We start from the raw sequence: 20,295 nt of genomic DNA, 5'->3' as shown, positions 1-20,295 counted from the left end.
TCTTCAGAAATACATTCTTAAGTGTTTTACTGCTTCCTTTTATGGTTTACACTTGTTTATTTTGACATCCTAATGCTTTGTTTCTTTTTTTAAATACTGTCAAGTTTCCTGATATCAATATTAAAGAGGATTCCAAAAATAAAATCATGACAAAAAAAAAAAAACACAGTCAAAAGTTCCGATTGAAGATCTTCAAAGAAAACAGTAAACATTTAAGAAGCATGATACACTACTTTTCACTTAATGCAACTGGAAGTAAAAAGAAAAACTAAAGAAACCTCCTAGCAATGATGGCTATACAAGAGTGCCTTGAAAATGAGCCAAAGTTATATTTAACACTGGTGCAAGACTAGCATTGGTCTTCACAGAAAAAAGGGTACAGCTGATGACAACCATGGCTTTTGGTGAGTAAATCCAAAAGTTATGATTTATTTTGACACAGATCTTCTTAAAAGAAGATATTACCCTGCAAAGTGTGTGGGGGGATTTGTCCCCCATATAATAATATTGAGGACTGCCCATTCAGTATGCAGTCTCAAATAAATGGGCTTCAATGAATTTGTTATTATAAAATAGTAATATATTATATTCAAACACCTTCTATTACAAAGAGCGTACTCAAACTACAGTATTCTGCTCATAATAAGGATTAGTACTGCATGAAATCATAATGCGACTGGGAGAATACTAATCAGAGTATATTTGGTTCCCAGCTGGGGATGCTCTAAATTATGTCCACAAGGCAAGTGAATCAAATTCCGTTTGTTCTACCTCTGCATTGAGCATCAGCCTAGCAATATATGGCAGACAGCCATGAAGCAGCGTGTAAAATACTTCCGGTGGATATGTATTTGGAGTAGGCTGCTTTAGTAGCTGCTGACGTGGTGGAGAGAACCATGACTTTTGCTTCCTAGAAATAGGAATGCAATTACCTAACATCTTAGAAAGCATCTGTCAGGATAGTATATAGCCCCCATATTCCCTTCATAAATTAAGCAAACAGCTGTCTAATAGGTTTGGGTTTCTCAATGTAATATCTCTGTGACCTTTATTTATCATACAATGCAAAATATTTTCTCCTTTAGACAAACAGCTGAAAGGACCAATTTAAAAAGTTCTCAGAAGGTATCACAGGCATGAATGAAGGATTTGTCTTTACTGACACATCTGCATGGAAAACTATGCATGGCTCTTTATATATTAATGCTAATAAATCAGAAATCCTGCTGACTGTTGATTGTTACTCTGCAAAGTATTTGCCAGGAAAGTTGTCTTGAGGTTTGATGAGCTGACAGTTGTTAAAGTGCTAAGGGTAATTTGAGCTGCTACCGGCTGTCACTGACAGCTCACAGCAGGAGAGTTCACTCAAGTACTGTTTACTTGTTCTAGCCTTTTCTTTCTGCATGGGTAGGGGAAGGACCAGGGAGCTGTGACATCACATCATGGGTGGGTTTTTAGGACGGTCATGGTGATGTCAGTTTGAGGAGGGAATTGGCCAGAAAACTGCCTATATTCATTGGCCTTAATGACATCAATGAATTGGAGACTTCAGCAAACTTTTCCAGGATGGGATAAAAGTTTTCTGAAAGTGAAGCCACCACAAAACAGTAAGGTACTGTTCTAGTGTAGAGAAACAGTTGATTTCAAATATTTTAAATGCTGTGTTGTTGTTTATTCATCACAGGGACTGTAAATAGGCAGAAAAAGGACAGAGAATTTGAACATTTAATAACAGAATCTCGTTATTGTCCTTTAAGTTTCAAGTAGGTGCTTCTGGATGTCTTTGAGGCTTGTGGTATTTTATAGCGAGCTGAGTGGCTTCATCTGGAGAAACAGGCCTACAAACATAAAAAAAAAAAACAGAAAAGGCCAGGCAGGTATTGAACAAACATTTCAGGTATTTTAGGACCTGGTGAACTGTCAAACAGCATGGTCCAAATGTTTGTTTTTATATCAATGAGAAAATCTAGTTAATTTAAAAATGTATGATTTCTCTAGCATTAGGCTACTTAGCTTTATTTAAAACTGGAGAAATGAAAAAGGAACTCAAAATTAGTCTAAAATCCTCAAGAGTGTTAAATTCACGGACTTCATTTTTCAATGCTGTATTTTGTCATGCTGCTATGACAACAGTCTATAATACAAAGGCAGGATTGTTGGAGTCATCAGCAACATCAGGATTAGAAACATAAAATGAGGCTGACAATCAGTTTGAAGCTAAGAGAATTAGGTTTATTGTTTCTCTTCTTACCTTTAATAGCACTGATAAAAAAATAGAAGTTTAGAGAAGATATACAGCACAACCCACCTCCAAGTGGCTGAGAAAGAGATGGATACCATTGTTTTTGCCTGAGGAAAGCTGGACCATAACAGAGAAAACTGATGACTGAACCAAGAAGCAAACAGGTCCACCTTTGTCAATATCAGGAGGGAGTGTTTGTTCATCAGCCATCTGGGAGATACTAGGACTTATATTTTAACATTATCTGCAATGGTACTCAATTGGCCCAGAATGCATATTGTCTACACAATACGATTTATTTGAACAGCAAATTCACCAAATAATCATATCAGGTCTAAATATAAGACAAGAGTGAGTTCTTTCCTGTTTGCTACTGTACTACATTTGTCTGTCACAGTCTGCAGAGTCACAGGTTTCAAATTTTAACTGACAATCTATTAAAGCTGGGTCTACCTGATTTAACTGAAAGCTTCAAACGCCGACAACGAGAACACCAACACCAGAAGATCGACAACGGAGAACGACAGTTGAAAATCACGACGCTGAGAACACCATGTTAAGGTAAGTGTGCGGTAGGGACGGACGTTAGTGTCAGGGTGCGGGTAAGGTAAGTGTGTGATAGTGATGGACGTTAGGGTTAGGGTGCGGGTCAGGTAAGTGTGCGATAGTGATGGACTTTAGGTTTAGGGGTGAGTTTAGTGAGTTAGGGTTAGGGTGCAGGTAAGGTAAGTGTGCGATAGTAACAGACTTAAGGATTAGGGGCGGATTAAGTGAGTTAAGGTTAGGGTGCGGGTAAGGTAAGTGTGCGATAGTGACGGACCTTAGGGTTAGGGTTTGGGTTAAGGTTAGTGCATAGATAGTTGTGTATGTAAGGTTTAGTGTAGGTTTGTAAAGTGTTTAGTGTGCTTTTGTTGTGTGTGTTTTTCGGAAAAGGTATTTGTTTTGTTGATTGTCGGGATTGTGGTTTGTCGGGCATGTGAAGTCTCGTGTTTTTGAACTTTCAGTTTTGTGGTGTTGGTTATTTCATTGTCAGTGTTTTGGTGTGTCGGCGTTATCAGGTAGACCCATCAAAGCTATATGGGCAACAGTCATCTTTTTGCACTTGCTGAGGTACTTTATTTGAGATAGGGACCCCTGTCCCAGAACTTTTGCGTTTTATAGGAGAGATCTCCAGTCATAATTGGAATCATCCTTTTTCAATACAGGTGTATTACATAACCCTGGATTGATGGCAGTATGAGTGTACCACTACTGCAATTCCTTCCAAAAGAGATGGAATTAATAGAAGAGTGTAATCTAGTGAGTGAACACTGTCTTCTCAGACTGTGCAGCACTAATGTCATTTTTTCATATGACGTCTAGCGTTTGGTACAGTGAAGACAGTTAAAGATGCGCAACCCAATCCTTTTGGGAAGATTGCTGCAAAATGTTTTATTTGAGAAATAAGAGAAAAGGATCCCACCATCATTTACATCCTGTTCTCATGAAGGGAAATAATTTTAACTTCTGTGTTCATAACAGCTCTCAGGTACATTACCTGTGTTTTTCTTTTTAAACTCCCTTATTTCTATTTCTTTGTGAGAAGTAATAAAACTATAACCTTTACAGTCACCATGGTAAATACATAAGTAACAATTGACTCCTGCAACCACACTTAAAATGTTTATCAGTGTTTTACCTAGTTTACAAAAAAAAGATTAAGAATAAACATACATGCACCACTATGCAGACATAAACACTCTGGTACTAAAGCAGTACTGGTAGTACTGACAGCAAGTGAGGGCCCTCCAAGCAATGCTGGCTGTAAGTCAGTGTCCAACTGGAAACATGAGTGTCAGACAAGCAGTAGTTTTCATAAGGAATAATGATACTGCTTGTGACAAAGGGAGATACTGCCAGCCCAGCTACCTGGGATTTTGTAAATAATTATGTCATTTGTGAATATCAACATGATCTATATAAGATGATTGTGTTACAACTGTATTAGAACTGTATGTCATGTGTATATCTAACTGGTTTGTACAGATATGTCTGTTGAAAAGATATTTATAATGTGTTTGTGTTTGAAATGCATCCACAGTGTGCCCTTCTGGAGGAAAACAGAAATGTACATGCACTATTTTAACTGTTTAACTGTATATATTTTAACAGTGGAACCTGGAATACAGGAGGTTAACTTCAGAAAAATAACTGAAATTAAATTACTTTATGGCCATGCCATAAAAGATGCTATATATCAGTTTCAATGTAGCAAGGATACACAATGTCTTGGGAGCTTTCTGTACTGTCTGTAGGGTATAATAATTACTAGTCTTGAAATGTGAAGGAATGTAATTTTTTTATGACTTTCAGCATCTGCCAAAGATCTGAGGTCTATGTATTTTCATAGGTAGATGCTAAATACTGTCAGCTTCCAGCAGTAGGGGGTTGACCTGGGATACAGTCAGATGGCAAGAAATGATGTAATTTTGCAAGCTATCCCAGCAGTAATATTTGAGATATTAATTTGAAGGGTCTCTTAGAGAGACAGGACATTCTGTATTCTGTCTTGGACCTGACAAGATCCATTCACCACATATCTGCCTTCACTGATGAAGTTAGTTTCTAGAATATAGTAACTATCTCTTAGATATAGTCAGGAATATAGTAAAGCTTAGTTCAGATATATTTCTTTATATATTTGAGACTGTCCTGCAATATTGTTTTAAATATTTCCTGTGGTTTTGAACACTGATGTCACTGTGATTATATACAGAATATTTTCTTGTTCTTTTATTATGTATTATTAAATATATTTAAACATTTCATTGTGGCTGATCTGTCTAAAGATAAATAAGTTTTGAGACTACTAACATATTTATTTGGTGACACTGTGTAGGCCACTCCTAACAGGCTTGCTCTTAGTCAAACTACCATTTGCATTACAATTAATATTGCACAGTAAGATTGGACACCCTTTGTTAAGGGCCTTAAAGTAGCTGATAATGCTAGTGGCAGTGATAACTACCTTATAGTCTGAGAAAAAGAGGGTATAGCTACTAAACCTGTGCCAGCCTTTCCCAGGTATGTGCGTGTCTGTTACTCAAACCTCAAAGAGTGCATGTGTCAGCTACTTGGGCAGGGACACAAAGCACTGGTTGGACAGAGAGGGTGCTGGACGTCTTAGCTTGGCCTCAGCTGAGATCTCAACACTATAGTTGTGCCAGTGGGGAATCTTATTATGGATTGGAGAAACCAGACCCAGACTGACTGTGGTCTCTGTGTGCTCTTAAGGGAAATTTCACTTGATGGAGAGAGCTGTGTGTGTGCCTGTTATCCTCCCAATGTACGTCCCTCACTGCCAATGGTGAGGATTGAGGCTCCTTGATTACTGGTCCAGTGGTGGGTCGTCACACAGCTAATGAAAACTCTGGCTGGAAAAAGAGGATCAGAAAGTGGATATACCCAAATGTTATGATTTGTTACAATGACCTCTCCCCGAAGAAGATCATGATCATTTTAAAATATGTACCCCCTACATGCACACACTTAGACTGCCTTAAAAACAGAGTTGTCATGACAATTGCAGAAGTTCTAAAATTATTGTTTCTAGGGAATCATATCTGTAATCATCCATGGCAAACTGTATTTTCCATTAATTCATTTTATAGGAGTGGACTGATGCCCCTTAACTTCACTCCCATTTAGGATTAGTTAGGTGGAGGATTAAGGGGAGTTTTACAAATGTAATCAATAGAAAATGAGATTTCCAAAATGAATGAAGTGGTATGCAACATGCACTTAAATTAAATTATCTCTTGGGGGGGGGTAGATAGGTATAGAAATAAAATGCCAGAATACCACTGAGTAACACCATTAAAAATTGCTTTCTCCATTGAACTTCAACACCATGATTGCATTGGTAGCACAACATTATTATACACAAGGTTGATAATGTGATTTTTGAAGGTGATAATAGCAAACTGGAATGCAAAGAAGCTTTTTGGCAGTTGTGCCTCGGTGCAGATCATGCACCTGGGTTAAATGAATCTATCAATTTAAAATGTTTTTTACTATACAAATGAATGTCATGATATTTTTACATAGATATATAATTACTTTTCAGTGATTTTAATTATTATTATGTGATGTCATTTCCTGTTTTAAGAATGAAGGAATGTGTAAAAAGGGAAGTTTGGGTAGTTCTAATTGTTTCTGAGGAAGTTCACGTTAATAAAAGTGAATGAAAGTGCTAAAATTATTCGATGAGAGTGGACTTTGGAATTGTGCTACAAGACTGAATTTGTTTTTAAGTTCTGTGATTATATATTATGTTTTTATTATATATATTAAGTTCATAGGTAGGTACTAGGCTATCTGCCCAAGGGCCTATGTAAGCCTAGCCAGCAAGGTTCCATAGCTTACACCACCCAAGAAAGTTATTTTCCTGTGCCACTGTCCAGTAGAGACACAGAAGTGATCCCCGGGGTGTATTTCCTATTTCCCATCCACTCATCAAGATTTTTCTTGAAGAGTGCTAATGAACAACTTTGCTTGAGATAGATGGGTAGCCTGTTCCAGAGTATAGGAAGTCTCTGGGACAGGAATCTATCCCTCCAGCATGTCCTGTTTATTGTGGTGACAAGGTTTAGGTCCCTAGAGCATGTAGCTCGGAGGGATTGGGATTGGGATTGGGATTTCTTTAGGTGTAGCATGTCCAACAGCTCTGCGTTTGACATAGCTTTATATGTTAAGCAGAGATCACCTCAAAGTAGGCAATATGCTACGGAATACAGCTGGAGTTTTTTGAGGCAGTCAGTGTAGGGCATTTGTTTGAGGCCAGTAATCCTCTTTGTGAGGTACTTCTGTGGCCTTTCCAGCTGCTGCAGATGTCTTGTGAGGTACATTCCAAAAGGGGCGTTGTACTCTATAATGGGTCTAATGAGTGACGAGTAGAGGGGAACAATGACCTCTTTTTTCCTGGATGAGAACTCTTTTATGATGAGGTGTGCCACGTAGAAGGACTTCCTGACTACTGTGGTGATGTAACTATCAAAGGAGAGAGAATACTGTCCACCTGGGTCCCAAGGTCTCTTATCACGCATTCGGTGTTAAGTAGATTGCTGCCTATGTGGTAGTTCATGGGTATAGAGTTTTTACCAAAGGGGGTGACACTGCACTTTTTGGCATTGAGCTTGAGGCCATGACTCTGACACCAGGCATCTGTCTCAGTGAGGCCCTTCTGTAGGATGTCCACATCATTTGGGGACTTGACTATGGCTCCTAGTTTGCAGTCATCTGTGAACTTCATTAGCTAGAGGCCTTCTGTGTTAGCCTGTACTTCAGAGAAGTAGATACCAAACAGGAGATGTCCCAGGACGGAACCCTGTGGTACTCCACTTGTCACTGCTTTGAGGTCAGATTTGGAGTCTGCAACTTATACAGTGTGGGTTCTGTCAGTGAGCCAGTTAGCAACCCATCTTGTGACTTAGGGATTTATACCTAGTCTAGTGAGTTTAGCTATAACTCTAGAATGGGGGATGGTGTTGAAAGCCTTGGCGACGTCAAGATAGGTTGTGTGAACCACCTTACCCTCATCCACGGCTTTGTTGACTGCCTCAAAGAAGTTGACCAGGTTTTAGTTACACATTAAAATAATCACCAATGATTAGAGACCTGTGCAAAAAGTAATTCTATCAAAGTAATGAATTCAATGTCTGACCTTCTCAGCTGGAAATAAAGGAAGTGATAAAGCTCTGTAATCTAGCTGATCATTTCAGAGTCATATATCTGCCAGATCAGACTTAACATACTTTTCTAAGTTTCACAATAACTTGTCAAGGTTGGTCTGCTTTCCAATGGGTTCCTATTAGAACAACAAAAACACATTTTGTCGAATGCGTTTTCGTTGACACATAAAGAGCAAACAGGCAAAACAGCGAAGTGGCTGTTCAGTGAATTCTTTCCCTGGGAAAGAAGTCACTTGACTGCTTCATTGCTTTGCCGTGTTCTGCACTGTAGTGTGGTCCCTTGTCCGGTATAGCTCACGAGCGTGAATGTGCAACAGTTACTGACCTTAGGGTTAGGGTGCGGGTTAAGGTAAGTGCATATGTATGAAAGTGTTTACTTTTTTTTTTTTTGCATTAGCTGTATGGTTGAGTTATGTGTGTATGTGTTTTCAGCTGTTTACTTTTTTTTTTACTTTTGTTTTGGGGGGCTAGAATTAGGGTTAAGTTAAATGTGTATGTGTTTGGAACTGTTTACGTAAATGTGCAAGAGTTACTGACCTTAGGGTTAGGGTGCAGGTTAAGGTAAGTGCATATGTTTTAAAATTTTACTTTTTTTAGATGTATGGTTGGGTTACGTGCATATGTGCATTCTGTTATTTACTGTTTCTTTGGGGGGGTACAATTAGGGTTAGGGTACGTATGTATGTGTTTGGAAGTGTTTAATGTTTTTTTTTTCTTTTGGTTGGAATAGCGATTTCTTTCCCTAGGAAAGAAATCGCTGTTCTGTGGTTTCAACATTTTCAGCTTTCGCTGAAAATGTGTCGATGAAACATCGTTCGCTGTTTTCAGTGTTCGATGTTTCAATATAGACCCCTTTCTAATACCTTACTCTGTAGTCTCAATATTACAGAGTTACAATGTATCAGTATAACAAACTCATTTCCCATGGGCCACCAGGGAGTTTGCATCTTAAATAAATGCCCTGATTCAAAAACTGAATTTTCAAGCCAAGTATCCACCCTTTTCTTAAAAATATACTCAGTGTTTTTACTAACCTCAAAGTAACTGGGAGTGAATTCCAAATTCTTTCTGACCTCTGAATACAAAAATACTTTTTTTTCAGGCCTGCTTTAAATTTGTTTGCCTGTAACAATACGTTATTTTTCTTGTAGCCATACTTAAACCATACTGCCACTATGTATTCCCTTGTAGCCATACTAAAGCATAATGCCACAGTGGATTCCCCCGTATCCAAACTAAACCATACTGCCACCATGGATGTTAAACCTTCATCAGGTAGACACTTATATATTAGTATAAGATCACTCGCTCCTAGTCAAGTGATAATTGACTAAGTGCAGCTGTGACTTTCTCAGTCTTACTTTACTCAATCAACTTATTAAGGAAGCTTACTTCTTTTGTTTTTTGATTTCTGAATTCTACCTAGTTGCCAGAGTGATTTCATATTATAATTATATACTAAAACACTATTTTTTATGTGTGGTCTTAAAAATTACTTATATTAGATCAACAACACTTCTTGATGTATTGTACTTATAGTTATAAAGCTGTCTCTCATAATAGAACGACATCTCTGAATTACAGTAGTTAGATTATTTCCAAACTTCAAACTGCTATCAGTGATGAAACCTAAATCCTTAAGAAAGGGAGAAGATGACAAAAGTAGGGTTATTCCTTATCAGATTACCCAAATTAGGTCACTCAAATTTCAATGCATTAAAGGTCACTTGTTTGCCTAGGGCCTAATGTATAACACGTCTATGTTTTTCTGAAGAAATGTTGTTCACTCACACTACTCATAATGGTACCTATTCTGCTGTCAGCTGCAAACTAAGCTCTAAATATCTCAAAAAGAAATGGTCCCAATACCAAACTGCATTTTACACCTTGAGTTATAATCTTTCTCAAGGAATATCTGTCACATACTGTTATTGTACTTTTCCTATTCAGTAACTGGTTTGCTAACTATTTCAAAATGGAAGTTACATTCAAAGATATTACAGCTAGTAGAATATCTTAGTGAGGCATTATATCAAAGACTTTCATACAATCAAACGTAATTTCTGTTGCTGTGCATTTATTATTTCTATCAAGTTGTTATAAAAACTGTAACAGAGTTGAAAGACAAGATCATGCACTCATAAAGCTGTGCTGTAATAGATCAATAATTTACTGTAATGGTAGCATTATCAGATTTAGTAAGACCTCTAAACATTTACCTAATATGGCTGTCAGATCGATAATGATAAACTGTAATGTTCTGCCCTGTTTCCATTACTACTTTTGGGAACTTCCACTGAATATGTGATACAGCTTTCTAAACTTCACTGTAACAATGATATAAGACATGGTATAATAGTATATCTAATCCAAGATAAGAAAAAAAACATTCACGCCATCGGGTCCAGCAGCTCTATTAAGTCTTGCTAAATCCAAAGATTTTGTCAACATTTCTTCAATAATTAGAGGGCAAGAATTTCCCTTACTTAATATAAATGTAAATATATCTTCACCTGTTGAAGATCCAGAAATGACGCTACTAAATGCCTCTGCTAGTGTACCATGGTCATCTATTAAATCACTTCCTTTTGATAATACAGTGTTGCTTGAATCATTCCTTACTGAAATGCTACAACATGTTTACAAAAATTATTTTGTTACCGCTAGTATAACGTTTCACCTTTTTTCATATCTACATTATGTACAGGTACATTATCAGGCATCATGAATGAGGTGTTTGTTGTTTTGGATGAAGATGCAAGGATTTTTTCCATAGTGATCTTGGGGGGAGGGCTGTGAGATTATGGAGGTAGTTATGGTGATAGATGGGATGAATTGTGGTTTAAATCTGTCAGCTGGGATATTAGCAATCTCCTTGGCCTCTGCTTGGTTGATGGCTTATTGGATCACTTTTGCACAAAGTCTGGCACTGTCCTTAACAAAGATGAAGGAGGCATTATGATTATTTTCAGTGTACATGGATATTCGGAGTTCATATTCAGCTTGTTTTTTTCTGATTACAGTTTTTAAAGTTCTTTGTTAACTTGTTTGAGTGCTCTCTTAACATGGGTAGCATATGCCTTTCATATCTAGATTTTAAATTCTTTATTTTCCTTCCATATGTTAACTTTACCTTATTATGTCTTTCTCAATGTTGTCTAGTAGGAATTTTTATATATTGTCTCTTTTACTTCTTTTATATTAATGAATTGGACCACCACTGAAGTTATTTTTTTATCTTATTTTCCACATTACTCCTTTTGGAACAAAACTTTTGATAATTGAGTCTATTTTCTCATAAAATTCTATCCAACTATCTTTGATAGTGTCCTTGTCCATTATAGACAACATTCATATTATTTTATTTCTTCTGTTACCTAATATAATAATGTACTTGAGAATGCTCTCTGCTTATACTGTTATATTAGCAGGCTTAATATTCTTTGCTAAGATACGCTACCCAGGTGGATACTATAGTACTCAGTTTCCTTATTTAGTTTCTACTAAAAGCTCACAAATCATATACTAATCCCTAATCTAGATGATCATTTCAGAGCCATGTATATGCCAGATCAGACTTTACATACTTTTTTAAGTTTCACAATGACTTGTCAAGGTTGGTCTGCTTTCTTATACATTACTCTTGTCATTTCAATATTACAGCGTTACAGTGTATCAGTATAACAGACTCATTTCCCATGGGCCACCAGGGAGTTTGTATCCTGAATAAATGCCCTGACTCAAAAACTCAATTTCCTTTTCCTTACCAATTCATACATCACTTAATATGGTCCTTTTTGAACCAAATTTAGCCTTATCAATTTCTAAGGCATTTTAAATCACCCACCAAAATGGTACACCTTCCTTTAAAATACTTTAAGTGAAAAACAAATTCCCCGTTCTCTACAGAAGGCGACCAGTAAAAGACCACAATATCCCTAATGGTATGTTGACCAAACAATGCTGTTGCAATTCTCTCACTACTCTTGCTAGAGGATTTAGTTATAGAATGAAACTGGCCCTAAATATAAACAGATACTCTTGTGATGGCCACTGTAGTCAGGGAAATGTAATATTAAACCTGTGTGACTGTAAGAAGTCTCAGCAATTATCAGCTTATTGTAATCTATTTCAGCTATATATTCACTGCTAAGATTGATCTCTAGTAGAACATGAGCAGTACTCATCATGAACTATCTTAATCTAGTGAGATGAGTCCCCAAGTCTGGAAAATGCATTTGAAGCCATAAAATTAAAACTAGAGAATTAAAGAGCAAAATGTTAAAGAAACTTAATATTCATTTACAAATATTACAGAGATTTTATTTTTATTTAAATTTTCAGAATTAAAGAAAATAGTATATAATTTAAATGTAAGAGGAGCATGAAAGAATTTAATTCAAAATGCATGCATGACTGAATAAAGAAAATGGTTTACTAGGGAAACAATTGTTAAGAAATGGAACATTTAACTGATTTTTACAGAAATGCTAAGAGCACTGCATATTTCTGTACAATCATGTTTAATGCACCTTTTCTGTGTTGTTTGGGACACATGTACCTGGATTGGCAAGTTCAGCCTTATTAAGGTATATTACAACAAACTACTAATTACATAAGACAAAACAAATGCGATTAATACATAGATACAGCAAATAAACAATAAATGAAGTCAAATTAAGAATTATGCACTAGAACTGAATTAAAATATAACAGTAATACTATCCCATTGAAGGCTAATTCTAAAGAGAGGTTTTAAATTCTTTCTGAAAACCAGCCAACCAAAGAAGGGCACACCCCAAACAACTGAGGTAGTAAGTTCCACAGGTGAAAGGCCAATGGAGCAAGGAGGGTAACACTGGAGGTATCAAGACACACCTGTAGAACCAACAGCAACCCCTTGGAAACAATACACAAAATTTGGGTGGGGCTATATGGCAAACTGGTAAGGCAGTCTCATTTTTTCAAAATGAGAATGAATAGGTCTGTTTCAGTTACAAAGATATCAGACTTTTCAACATTTCTGGAAAAAAAGCTATGTTAATGTGCTAGAAAGGAAACATTATCTGAGAGCTGAGCCACTGAATTAGCATGAGCAACATGTATTCCATTCTGTACATGGAAGTCTAGATACATTCTTTGTGCTTTCACAATTACTTTAGGTGTCATAGGATTTTGCTGGTATAGTCTAAATGTGTTTTATAAACACAGAAAAGTCATATGACCATGCACCCTAAAGTGTTTCATATCAACTGCTATAATAGCAAGCCACTGTAGGACTACTGCTGTGTCTCTGCTGGTCCCTCTATTTGTAGAGAAAAATGTGCCTGTATTCCTGATGTTAAGCATTTAGAGAGGGAATATAACTCCACCATGGGTGCATCTAGTCCCTCCTTCTTTTCATAGTTTTCATAGAGTAGATACTACTACACCACTGAGGTCTGCACAAAATCCAGTGTGATGATGTAAGCACTGTACATTTAAACATTACAGATGATCCTTCCCTCTTGGCATCACAGTGTGCAGCAAATAGAGTACCATTTTTAAAAATGTACAGTCTACTAACTTAATGCTTCTATAAGAAGTGATAAAGTAAACTAAAATATTAGTTTCTAGATTTATCAGAAATTTCAAATACGTAAAACTAAACTTTTCATTAAGGTATTAGGAAAAAGGAACACAAACATCAGTGATGAACTATCTAATGAATCATATGCTAAATTCTGGTAACAGTATTCTTCATGTCTAGTATAAATTTATAAGGTACTTTTCCATTAAACCCCTACCAATTCATCGCGCAGCAGAGACTTGAATTAGCTACTTCACGCCAGGGGGAAGTAATAGGTGCCCTTTTATTGGTAGCGTAGCTGAAGCCCGACATGACTGCCATGCTTATTGGTCAGCAGTCAGTGTGAATATTGTAGTAAGTGTACCTTACCTTGTCAATGGCTCCTCCTGCCAGCTATCTTGTATTATCAGATTGATAGAGCCCATTCAAAGGAAAAATAGCCTGGAAAGAACGTCTCTGTGGAAACAGAAGTGAACGTACCTGGTCCCATATTGAAGTACCCAAAATGATTTTACATTGCAAGTTGGATCACAAGCAAAAGGGTTATATTTGGGTCTGACTGCCTGGTTGTCCAGATCCTTGCAAACAGTGTGAAAGAACTTACACCTACCGCAACAACAAAAGTTGTTTGTCAGTTTTAGAGATGTAGTTGTCGCACAAGAAATGAAATACCGGTATCGCAAACTGAAAGGGTTATTTACCGGCAAAAATAAGTACTGCACAATGTTTAGAAGATGTAGTTGATATATTGTTTCTTGAGGTGATAGTTTATTAACGAATTTACAATCCCGTACTGGATATAAACTCTTCAGAAACTTTAATTTACTTATTCTGTAGTGTATGAATACTTAGAAATGCAACAGCATGAGGTACGGCTTCAGTTCACAGCAGCACAAAGTGGTAGGGCTTTAACAGAAAAGTACCATTTATAATATTGGATATATTTAACCCAAACATATTCATGCTTGGAATTGTCAAAGTTCAAACAAGTACAGGCATAGCTGTAGGCAGCTTAATGATGTGTAATGGTAACAGTTCAAAGACAGTGCAGTTCATGAAGTAGTTAAGGGGGCAGTTAAATACTTTACTTATAAATATACTAAACACTCATGAAAGATGACTGAGATTATGGTACTATAAATACAAGAGTAGACGATGAAATTAATGACATGGACACTGCAAAGATTTACTGTCCTTACATATTATAAAATCTCTGGGTCTAGACAGCATGATTAATGTGCATTTTAAGAGACAGAGAATATGACTTACTCCAGTACTATATCATAAGAATAACATATGTATTGCTGTGTGATTTGTCCCACAGGACTGAAAATGGGCAAATACAAGTGCTGATTTATAACGAGAAGGGTGTCACAAATGATATACAAAATTAAAGGTAACTAAGTCTTCTACATTAAAATAGGCATGGTTACTAAGAAGTCAGTTATTTTTAAACATCTAAACTATGTTGGTCAAAATAGTATGAAAGATTGGAGATAATACCAGATAGAGAGCTGTTTCTATATTACATAATGGCCTAACATTCTAGTAAATCAGGTCAGATGCTCTGGATCATGGTTTATTAATGAATATAGTCTTTCTGATTTTAGCATAACATGCTATATGGTGCACCACATCGTACTTTGATTAAAAAATAAAAGGAAACATTAAGTATGCAATATAGAACCAACTTTTATAAGATGAAGTAAAACATGGCTATCTGGAAGATCTTTTAGGGTAAAATTCATAGGAAGACAAGGGCCATGGACAACAATGGAAATGAGAAGTCACATATCAGATTTTTACTAGGTCCAAATTTGTTGATGATGTAAAAATTCAAAATGCATCTAAACCAAATAATAAAAATGCAGACCTTTAATAATGGGCTTTACTACATGGTAAAAGAAAATAAACTGTTAATACAGACAGACAAAAAGACGGTATTGCTAGATATTGTTATTATTGCTGTACCATATACTAATGAGTCTACAAAGTTGTTAGAAAAAGGTTCTATGCAAACATCTAGCTGGATTCACAGACAATATTTATACTTGGACAAACATATATAATAGTTGTAGAAGATGGCAAGATTTTTAAGATCAGTCTTCAACAGAACATTAGCAGTACTGATCATTCATCCATCCATTCATCCTCAACCTCTTTTCCCATGTTGCACATGGGGTTGGGGTGTCACTTCAACAGTGACAATCATTGCAAGCACAGGTTTGCCATTTTGCACATGGGGCTGGGGTGTCACTTCAACAGTGAAAATCATCGCAAGCACAGGTTTCCCATTTTGCACATGGGGCTGGGGTGTCACTTCAACAGTGACAATCATCGCAAGCATAGGTTTCCCATTTTGCACATGGGGCTGGGGTGTCACTTCAACAGTAACAATCATCTTGAGCCAAGGTTTATACTGCCAGATGGCTAGCCCTGCAGCAAGAGTTCATCTGTACCACGCACTCACTCCTACGGCCAACATAGTGTCCAATCCACCTACTGCATGTCTTTGGAGTGTGGGAGGAAACCAGAGAACCAGGAGGAAACCCATGCGACTGCAGGGAGGACATGCAGACTCCACACAGAAAGCACCCTAGCTGAGAATCGAACCAGAGAACCTATTGCTGTGAGGTGACAATGCTAACTGATGCACCACTGTGGCCACCCCCAATCAATATTGATCATTCATTACCTTAATTTATTGAAAATATGGAAATTGTATTATGTACCACAGAACAAAGACTACAAAACTTAAGTTAGAAAAGATACTCAACTGTTTATAAGAACAGGTTCTAGGCATGGCATATCTTTCATATTTTCCATAGATAAAACACCTATCACTCTACCATTTTCAGTACAAATAGTTGAGAAGGAGAGGAAGTTAATATTATCCCTAAAATATATAATGCTGAGAAAGAAAGAAAAAATGATTTAGTGTAATAACTGTTAAAGAATGAAATGACTAGATATTGCTGGGGCGTAACACTTAATGTGCCTTTTTAGCACTACATGGGAGACAGGTACAGTACATCTGAACCGGGGTGGTAGTCTCCATTTTCAAAACAAGGAACAGGAACAGGAAGACATATTCCAGATACAGAAGACAATGAAAGAGTGCTGGAAAGGAGACCCCATTTAACTGCTGAGTATTTTACTAAGAAAGAGCAATGTGGATTCTATTCTGGCATTTAGGTAATGGAACACTCTTCTCCTTGCATGGATACTGGAGGAGATCACAAGATTTTGCTAGTATGGGATACATGTGCATTTTGGACCTAGAAAGGCATAGACCCATGCACCTATAGAATGTCTTCCGGGAAGCATTAACAACAGCATGGCATCCTAGGACTGCTTCTGAGTGCCATTCAGTAACTGTATTTGTTGAACAAAATCTGCACCTGCAATCTTTCTGTTAGCCAAAATATTTTCAAGGGCATAACATTCCAATAAGGATGTGTTGTGTGCCCTCCTCTTCAGAATTTTCACAAGGTCTACACAGTATCCAATTTGAGGATATCAGAATACATGTTTGCTATTTACAGGCATTAAATTTCTAAGCAATATGCTATGATGAAGCAATTAATCAATGTATAATAAACAATGCTCCATTTTCAACAGTTTACAGCCTGCTAACCTACTGCTGCAACATGAAGTGACACAATAAAATAGACCCTTATGATTGGGTCTCCAACTGTAACCACATTATTATGTGATCAACACAAGGATACCAAGAAATAAAGCTCGAGAGGTGAATCTTGGCATCCAAGTCGAGAACACATAATAATAAGTCATGATCAGTGAGACCTGAGCATAAATGTTTGCAATGCATGGATTCTTGTATCATCCGCTACAAAAGGAAAAAAACAAGATGTGTTTTATCAGCTTTGAAAGCCAGTAAAGCACTTAGCGAGTGCTGTTGCATAGACAGTAAGTAAGAAAAAAGTCTGGGGCAGTTCTAAATACTGCCCTAATTTAAATAAGTTACTTACAGGCTAATGTCTGTAAACATCAGGGGACACAGGAGGAAAGATATTCAGGGACCAAAGGAACATCCCTTCCCTTTTACCAGATTGTAACAGTGCTCAAGGGGTATGTAACATTTGTTGCACAACTTTGAAAGAGCTGTTACAGCCAGGTCTTTTGCTACAGTAATTTATAAAAGGTTTATCTTTTTTCAGATTTTTGAGGGTAATCACGGGACTCCATGCACTAATTACGAAATTACTTTCAATAATTTCACAACTTCTGCTTGAAAAAACTAAACCTTTTTGTCAAGGTATTGAGAAAATTAAACATAGTCCTTAGTGTTGCACTATCAAATAATTTGTACTTTAGAATCTGCTTCCAATTAAAAAAAATCCTCACATTCAGGGTGGCAGAAAAGAAAATCCATCTTATAATGCATATTTAACTCAAGCACAGATTCAAGCATGGAATCCTCAAAGTTGAAATAGGTATAGGCATGGCTGTTGGCAGGCTAGTGATGTGTTTCACTGATGGGGTCATACGCTAAATGAAAAAGTTGTGGAATCAAATCAGAAGAATATTTTAAAATGTATGAACTACAACAGGAAAAACAAAAATATGACTGTTTTTTAACTGATTCTTTATTACTGTTTCTCATAGAAAAAAAATGGATGGCTGATTTTAACAGACACTATAAAAGGACAGTAATTTTGAATTGTTGGAAAAAGAGTCTGTCCTAGTCCTTCTTTTTAAATTTATGGATGTCTGATTTTTAGAAATGTTTTTTGATGAACAAATGAACATAAGCAGTTGTAGTTAGTTATCAGAGCAGTAGTTTGAATGTGAATGGGAAACCATTCAGCATTCTGAAAGTTATAGCTCTGTATTCCAGAAGAGTCCGCAGGATGACTGACACTAGGTAAATAGGCAGTAAATCTATAATAAAAAAATGTAGGCCTAGAGGAGCTGTATAATTATAAATAGTTGAAAAGAAAAGGTTAAAATAAGTATCCAAACAAAATTTCCCTCGAAATGTATCCCTCATTATTCAGTGTTCCCTGGAACTGCTGTAGAATAATTGGGGTGTAACTCGAAACAGTAATATTTTTGAGGAAGACCTCCTTCGTGATTGTTGATTCATGAGATGATAAATCACTTTTTCCTTTTATTGTTATTCCTGGTCTAACACAACACTAGGAACTAGTGCTATGTTACAACACATTCAGCCTTCCATTGCAATGTCAACAATTCTTCCATATATTTTTTAAGAACTTGATAATTTCAACTAAATAGAATGATTATTTTGTTTTCTCTTACAGTTAATTATACCATTCCCAGTACTGAGTGCTCTCCAGTGACTCACTAACACAATACCTTCCCATTAAGAAGGAATAATGTGGTTCACAGGTGGTGTTAAGTGGATTGATTAATCTTAATGTAATATCAAGTTCTGCACAAGCACATGCTACAATGATTTAAGAAAATATAACTTACCAAAATACTAAGGTTTCAAGAAAAGAAATGCCAACATCTGAGGCACCAACCACAACAATCTGTGCATTGATGGTCACCTTTGGTTCTAGGGTTAACTTTCTGTTTGTGTGGTTCAATGCATAAGATACCTAAAACAACAAAAACAAGTAAACTAATCTGCAAGTCAGCAAAACTGTAGTTATAATTTGAACAAAAAATTCTACATTTATATATCACATATATTTGTCACAGTCACTTCATTATTAATTAAATAAATTTGTTTTGAAATAACTTCTTCTTCTTCTCCTTTCAGCTTTGCCTGTTAGGAGTAACCACAGTGCAACAAAGGTCCGTAGAACAATTGGCAGTGGAGTTTTTAAGGTTTCAAGCTGCCAGCACCCAACCTTCAACAGAAGGCACACACACACACACACACACACACACACACACACACACACACACACACACACACACACACACACACACACACACACACACACCTAGGACCAACTTAGAGTGTCCAATCCACCTGCAGTACGACTTTAGGATGTGGGAGGAAACCAGAGCACCTGGAGGAAACCCACGCGACTGCAGAGAGGACATGCAGACTCTGCACAGATGGCACCTCAGCTGATAATCAAACTGGAAAACCTCTTGCTGTGAGGTGGCAATGCTAACCGCTGCACCACCGTGGCCGCCCTTGTTCTGAAATAACTGAACATGTTTATTTGGTTAAATGGAGAATAATGAATAAGTGCACATATGTCCAGGCTGGTCTTCATATTTAAAAATTGTGGCAATCTCAATAAAACAAGAACACATTTTGTGTGATTTACAGAGACTTCTAAAGTCATAGTAAATTTAAAACAAATAGCAGCATGAAATCATGTTTTATCATAATGACTCTAGGAATCATAGTTAAGATGCAGAAAATAAAATTGCTGTAAATGATGCTGTCTGTTGACAGAAAACAAGAAGGAAGACAGTCACACCTGCTAAAACAGTATGTAAAGTATATTTTTAGAATACAGATGTCTCCTTTCACCCCAAGTAAGCTGAAGTACTGGGAGTTGTTGACTTCCTTGCTTTAAGTAATCATAATCCTCATAACCGTACAAGTACAGAATGAATCTATAAAAACAGTGCTTGATTTCCAAAACTAAAATAAACACACATGAATATAATTTCAGAAGTTACAATATGTCATATGAAGACTTTACAATATAAAAAGATTCACCTTGCAAAGAAATGAAATATTTGAAAACCAGTGTGCAGAAAGCTGCTTATGTGGGTAGTAATGATAACAGTTTATC

At 36.7% G+C, this 20,295-nt stretch overlaps 1 protein-coding gene across 1 annotated transcript in view; it reads right to left on the bottom strand.

Moving 5' to 3' along the window:
• Positions 1-20,295, bottom strand: part of CFAP61 (cilia and flagella associated protein 61) — a 4,145,169-nt gene that overhangs the window by 1,214,807 nt on the left and 2,910,067 nt on the right. The window contains exon 18 of the mRNA XM_044057082.1: positions 19,004-19,131. Coding sequence (XP_043913017.1) covers positions 19,004-19,131 — 128 coding nt within the window. The remainder of the gene's footprint in view (positions 1-19,003; positions 19,132-20,295) is intronic.

This window comes from Protopterus annectens, chromosome 1.part2 (genome assembly GCF_019279795.1).
Source record: "Protopterus annectens isolate FY-2018-M chromosome 1.part2, PAN1.0, whole genome shotgun sequence".
In the NCBI taxonomy this organism is placed as follows: domain Eukaryota; kingdom Metazoa; phylum Chordata; order Ceratodontiformes; family Protopteridae; genus Protopterus; species Protopterus annectens.
Note: the sequence above shows the minus strand (reverse complement) of the source record. Positions and strands in the feature narration are given on the sequence as shown.